General features: G+C 40.8%; 1 protein-coding gene across 1 annotated transcript in view; it reads right to left on the bottom strand.

Annotated features, from left to right (window-relative positions):
- MLLT1 (myeloid/lymphoid or mixed-lineage leukemia (trithorax homolog, Drosophila); translocated to, 1) overlaps window positions 1-7,134 on the bottom strand; it is a 27,779-nt gene that overhangs the window by 7,876 nt on the left and 12,769 nt on the right. The window contains exons 4-6 of the mRNA XM_009323423.1: window positions 5,903-6,046; window positions 4,159-4,284; window positions 1,880-2,425 (exon numbers count right to left, since the gene is read on the bottom strand). Coding sequence (XP_009321698.1) covers window positions 1,880-2,425; window positions 4,159-4,284; window positions 5,903-6,046 — 816 coding nt within the window. The remainder of the gene's footprint in view (window positions 1-1,879; window positions 2,426-4,158; window positions 4,285-5,902; window positions 6,047-7,134) is intronic.

The raw sequence follows: 7,134 nt of genomic DNA, 5'->3' as shown, positions 1-7,134 counted from the left end.
CAGGAGCTGAAATGGAAGGAGAAACTCTTCCAGCCCACTGCAAAGTCACACGAGCTCTCATGCCAGCAGAACAAATGAGAGCAAGACTGTTCCTTTCAACAGCAGCCTGCAAAGATGTCAACTCAAAGCAATCACAGAGTTGCAGCCTCAGAGCATGTTGCACAATACGTTGGCTGCAGCAGCAAAGCTGATTTAAGAGTTTCCGGGCCCTGGTCCACCTCCAGCTGCTCATTCGCTTTAGTGATGTGGCTTACCACACAGATCCACAAACAGCTGTACCAGTACAAACGATGGAATAGCAAACTGCAGCATTGGGAGCAAAAAGAACCCCCCAGGGTGGAAAAGAAACTCAGCCTTCTCTGCTGATGCCAATGCATTATGCAGTTATACCCTTAAGCTTCAAGTTCCACAGAAACCTAAGCTGATCTGACTGGCAGCTGCCACGGTTCCCCCTCCATCACACTCAGTATTCCTACCCTCCTCCTGGGCTAGAGCTCAAATACCTCTCTCAAGCATCCAACAGACACGAGAGCTGGTGCAAGAGAGGACACAGAAGCATACAAAGCTTGGTGGGGGCAGGACAGGACTGCAGAAGACGCTGTGGAACCACAACCACAGTTTGTGGTTTCACGGAACAGTCTAAACAGCACTATCAGCTTACAGCTGCGTGGTGAGTCCCAAGGGGATGGATGACACCTAAGAAATAATGAAGTACAAGACACTCAGGACTTCACAGATCAGCAGAGTACAGAAGCTTGCAGTGAGGGCCACGTATCTTGTATCGAAATGAGAAGCTTGCTACACACTGATGCAGCACTTCAGGTATAAGGCTAGAAGTGGAGAGGAGCTGCTGCTTCTTAACGCACAAGCTAGACATTTAATCAATCTGGAAAAAATCTTTGCCGAGTAACTTGAATTAACACTTCCCCAATAAACTCTTCTACTGGGAATCTTTTGCAAAAAAATCCTTTCTGAAATAAACACATCAATACTTACTGTATCATGGTGCTGATTAAATCATAATACGAATTGTCCCTAGAAGATTTATTCTAGTAAAACAAATCTTTCTAAAAATGGTCAGTAGGAAGCAGTTCAAAAATTCATGTGATATTATCCTGTGAATCCTATTAGAAGATATATGGCTTCTTTATAGCAAATACAAAATATACAAGTGAAAAGTAGCCAGAGTTTGGATTTAAGTTGTGTCCGTCCCCTCCTACTTTTTTTTTTTGGCCTTCTTTTGGAAAACAATTTTTAGAAGACAGGATGAGGAATGTTCTTAGTTGTAAAAAGGAAAAAAATATTTAGACAGCTTTTAAAAATAGTAGTACAATAACATAGTTTGTTTTATATTTTACAACACAACTTATTTAGGTTTCGTGGCATGTGGTTGTATTTTGAGCTTTAGCCAATAGTACATTTCTTACAGGCCACGTCAGGAATAGGGGGTTTTATTTACATTTTAATACTGTTTTTTCAGAAACAAAACTGAAATTATTTCCTCCTTTTCTGAATTAAGATCACGTTCAAAAACATTATGTTATCATAAGCAGGTAGAAAGTATATCTACGCCTACTATACTCTAGCTCTATAAATGTCACTGCAAGGGATGAACGAGAGACCGTAACCTTAAACTCCAACTTTTAAGTAACTCTGCCTGCAGATAAATCTAAATAGAACAGGAGGTAAACCAGGTAGCAGTAATGATTAATACTGATAGGATTTTCAAAGAGGAGGTTTTTTTGAGATACAACCCAGCCTAAGCATTTGCCAATGTGGTTCTCTATCTTACCTGAGGGAATATTTTTCAAGATCTTTTTCATGCAGGGATTTAAGCAGCATGCTTAAAAATCCTGGTAAAGGACAAATCCCTACTCACCTCTGACTTGAAAGAAGTTTCATCCTCTGAATTTGACTCCTCCATTTCCACAGGCTTTTTGATCTCCTTGGCCTCACTTTCAGATTTTACCTTTTCCACTTTGGCATTCATCTTCTCCTTGGTTTGTTTCTTCTCTGGGTATGAGGAAGACGAGGTTCTGGGAGATGTCCCTAGGATATTCTTTACCCCTTTGGAGCTACTCTTTTTTTGTTTTTTGGCACTAGGCTTTGGTGACTCCACATTGGAGGGCCTCTTGCTGGAAGACTTTAACTCCGGCTGTGGCCCACCCTTTGGAGAAGTGTTCTCCAGTTTGGTCTCCTTCACGGCCAGTTTTGGTTCCTTGAAAGCAGCTTTTGGAGGTGCCTTCTCCTCCTTAGGCAGTTTGTTCTCAGTTGGTTTTCTGGAGGAGTCCTTCAAAGGCTTGTTTTGTTCTCTTTCAAGGTCTTTGGAGGAGTTTTTACTCTCAGAGTCTTTTCTTGGCCTCTCTCTGTGCTCCTTGGTTACTTTGTGTGGCTTAGACGCCTTGCTACTTTCCTTGTTTGCATCCTGAAATTCAGTAACAGAAACATGCAAGCTAGGTATGAAATTGAAGCTCTGCACAGAATACAAAACACATTCTTATAAATCACATTAAAGCATTTTTTTCATGTAGACATCCACCCACAGATGTCTAATGTACTTATTAGTACCTCTGAGGTAGACATCTAGATTTCCCTAAAGCTAATGGACAGAGATTGACAGTAGACACTTAAACATCTACATCAGGACAGGATGAAATGTTTCACAAATGCCTGTTCCTTTCCATGCTCTATAAAAGGAGGTCTACAAACATCTATAGATGTATAATTCAGATTTAATCTGCAGGGTTAACATCTGAAGCCAGATAAGAGGAAACTCACTCAAGCTGTGTTACACAAAGTTATACTTCACACCACATTTTAGGGAAAAAACCCCCAGCAACTAAAGGGATTTTTTAAGGTTAAATCACATCCATGGCAAATGCAAGTTATGATCGCAGCCTAGCCCCCAGCTCACCACTCCAACTTGACAAAAATACTGAACAACCCCACAACCATGAGAGCCAAAGTCTCTGATATCAGCAGGCATTTTATCACCTTTAATAAGAGCTTTAAGACACCAATCATTAGGACCCCACCTATCCTACGAGTCAGGTATGCATGAAGGCAAAGGAGTACTTCCCTTTGCAAATTATATGTGAACTCAAAACACTTATAGAAGTGGGTCTTGTGGGGAGACACTGGAGTACGAACTGGCCACGCTGAAATGCAAACACACATGCACCTCTGAGGACAACCTGGAGGAAGAGAAGCAGGAGACTACTGTCTCTTTAGCTACTGGCAATTTTCACCAGAGCTTGGGTCAGAGCCCTTTATTTCTCTTCTGCCTTCTCTGTTTTCTAATGCTTAACTCCTGACCAAAATTAAATCAGCCACTAACTGATATGTCATCTTTATTCTGTTTCATAACATCAACATCAGAAGACATGACCGAGGTGCGAGAAGCATTTAGAGCCCTGAACAAAATGGGTATCAGAATTGAATTACACCATGAAATGAATTGCTGTTAATATTTGTGACTGTTCAGGCTGATAAAGTGTATGTAATCTGCTTCAAAACACATTGCCTGTGGATTGTTTCTCCTGTGTAGAATTACACAGAAATAGCTTCATCACACAAGTGAAAAAAAGAAAACTTAAGCTGCTTCTGAAGCCTCAAGAACTAGATACTGCTGGATGCAAACATCAAATCTTGAAATCGCTAGTTTGACCAAGTGCAGCATATTTTATGTTCTTGACACCACCACCCTAAGTAGTCCTAATGACAGAGGAAGTGCTGACTCTCTACTCAGCCTTGCTGCTAAGAGATGCAAGGACTTAGAGTACAGCTTTACATGACAGACAGTGAAAGATCCGCGTAATTCATCCTCAGCATCAAGGATGCAAGTCAGAACAATCAGAGAGGACTTCATTCAACTTTGTCTGCTATAGCAGATCAGGAAGAAGATATGGTTCACCAAAAAATGCCAGTCTTGGGCATTTAATTTTCTTTTCAGAATTTCCCTGGAGAGAAGTCTAGCAAATCATAAAAAGGCCTCCTAAATTATTCTAAGTTCCAGACCATTAGCTAGTGAACTACAGAGTACAAGGAAGACATTTGCAGAATTAGAAGTAGCCAGAAACAGCTGCTAAACAAGCTCTTAGCAGCAAGTCCTGAAAGACTTCTTCACTTCAGGATGACACAAAAGCATGCTTCACTGACCTTTGACCCATGGGATGGTTTGGTCTTCTTGGGATCAGAGAAGGCAGAGAGTGGTATTGTGGGTAACATAGGATAATCGGGACTTGGCCTTGAAACAGTTTCTGCTCCTTCTGGCATTACCATCACCTAGTAATAAAGAGGAGAAAAATTATGTATGAGTAACGTCCCATGGACTATTAACACATGATTATGTTAAGTCACTTGCTCAATTTACACACTATTATTAATCTTTTGGATGTTTTTCCCCCTGCTTAAAGGCCATAAAAAGATATTGTCTAGGTAATGCTCAGTTTCAAGGCAACTCCTCAAATACAGAACATTAAAACCACACAAAAAAAAAAAAAGAAAGGCAACATGCAGTATCAAGTATCTTTCCCAAAGGGAACTCCAATATTCTGAGCACAAGCAGGCAATAAAGCTCTGGACAAGAACTGTGTGTTCTGCTGCAAATGCTCTTACCCCGCAAAAGCGTAGCAAGGTAAATCTGGAAGGAATGAGCAAGACGGGGGGAGAAAAGAAAAAAGCAGGCCTTGGGTCTTTCCCTTGACAAGATCTTAACACCAAGCACTGAGCTCCATGAAACACTTTCCTTCTTACCTGCTCTATATTCTGTCAGAATAATCCTGTCGAAAATTTCAACTAGATGAATGGCATCAAAAGTGATTCACAGATGAAACACCTCAATACATAAAGAATACAATAATGTACTACGAAAATCCGAGAAAGCAAACAATGTTCTAGCCATCCTATGGCTGAAATGAGCACTCTCCCCTTTGTGCCCAATACAGAAAAGCACTGGCACGCTGAGGAACATCTGGACAGATCAGCTTGGAATACTTGCCACTCTTGAGATTTATTATTGACGAACTTCCCTACAGCTTTTTTACTTTTGTAATTTTTCAGGCTAGAAACATGTTTTTTCAGAAGTAAATTTTGCCAGCAATTAAGACCATCTTGAATGAAGTCCTTGAACAGAACATAATTACACATTACTATATATGGGGGTGTCTCAGAATACAGTCTTGACATTCTCTGGTTAAAAACTTCATGCACTTTGTGGCTTATACTAATTTGCCTAGATCTTGTAGCTATTTGAGGATCATTTCTTTAGTTTATCACTGCACATTACTTTCCCAGAAGTAAGAGTTCATCCACTGTATCAACCCATATCTTATTGTGCCTTCAAGAGTATATCTATTTTTTTTCCTCTCTCAGCCATTTTCATTCTATATTCTAACACTTTTCCTTAACTTTTTATTATCTAAGCCACAAGCAGCTGACCTCAGGTTTAGAGGACATTTATCGACCAGGAAGTGCTAACTATTAAGCTTTCCTGTGGCAAAGATGAGTAAGGAATAGGCTAGAAGCATCTCCCTTTTCTTGAGCTTTTCTATACTGATACAGCTCACGACATGAGGAAGGTCACAGATAACTGTAACTGCCTGATGGACAGCATGCAACTTCCACAGAAGATCTCCATTTCCAGAGGGGCTTTAGTGCTTGGATATTAATGGTCGCATTAGAATTGAAAATGAAGTGCCACCAATCACACAAGCAATGGTTTAGTTCTGCTTCAAGTGCTGCAGTCATATAACCAGGAGTAAAAATTGGCTGGGTCGTCCTTTAGATGAACTAGAAAACTGTAGCCTGCTGGGCTGCAGCTAAAAAGAAACCCCAGAGCAAAACGAGATCACTACACATTTTAGCAGAACCTCTTCAAACCTCCAATCCCTTTGGCACTTACCCCTCCAGCCCTAATGAGTTTGCGTCTGAATTCCTTGGTGGGGTTGTTGAAAGTCAGTTTCTCACAACGAAGGTGGTTCACAGGTGGGTTTCCCTCCAAATTTAAGAACAGGTCGTATGTGAAACAAACCTTTTTTGGCTCCTCCTAAAAACAAGAGAGACTTTGGGCAAACGGAAGAGGTTTGGCAAGCACTCTAAGTCAGAGGATTCAAACAGTCACTCCTGAAAATCCCAAATAAACCACTGAGTAAGTGTTGCATTCACAGAGTTTTTCACCATGAGATCAGAGAGCTAGAAATTAAAATGTTTGTGCCTACTAAAGTGCCTGAAGTTAACACACCGTTCATCAGAAACTCAGGCATGGCTTTTCACTGCAAAAGCAACGTACAGATAAGGATACTGACTGATGGTTGTCTGTTTAAAGCCTTTCAAGTCTTCCTAGGAAAGCAGATTCACAAGCTTTATCCACTACTCTGTTTTCACTGAAATTCAGATCCTATCCCGCTTCAGGAAGCAATGGAACTATAAACATCAATATTAAGAAAAGCATAATCCTTTATTTAGAGAAGGAACAACTTCTGAACTCACAAGATCTCTGCGGGTACCGAGAAAAGATTAAACGCAATGGTAAAAGGATGACTTGTTCTGTAAAATCCTTTTCAATATGCATATTGCAGAGGCTGAATGGGAAGATATCCTAGGCTTTTGAACTTTCCAAGGGCACTTTCACTGAAGAAATCCGGGGTTTGTATGCATGTTGGGGATCATCTGCGCCTCACTGGTTTTGTTCCACCTGCTGCAGAAGCACAGCAAATGCTCTGCATTTGCAGTACAGAATGGAAGAAACCTCTTCCTTTTTTTCCTCCTGAAATTGCAAATATTGCATACTACTTGTGTGTTACAAATATCGATATGACATTTCCTGGTATTATCTTGTATTCTGCATTTCAAGATGAAAACTCAAAATGTGGCAAAAGGGACTCTCCTGCAGACCACACAGAGCCTTACAGTACATTCAGTATTTACATGAATGCATCCCACATGCCTCATTCAATGCACAACATCAAGCGGCTGCACAGCAGTCTTTTCCACAATTCATATCCAGCAGCTTGATTTCCTGGTGTAGTTGCATTGTTGTATGGGAACAGACGCCGCAGGCTTCTAGCCCAAGCCATTAGATTTGCTGAAAATAGGTTGAAGCGTCAAACAGCTTCAGACCACACTGATTCCTGC

Source organism: Pygoscelis adeliae, unplaced genomic scaffold (assembly GCF_000699105.1).
Source record: "Pygoscelis adeliae isolate BGI_AS28 unplaced genomic scaffold, ASM69910v1 Scaffold590, whole genome shotgun sequence".
Taxonomy (NCBI): Eukaryota; Metazoa; Chordata; class Aves; order Sphenisciformes; family Spheniscidae; genus Pygoscelis; species Pygoscelis adeliae.
This window is presented reverse-complemented; position numbering and strand designations above follow the sequence as displayed.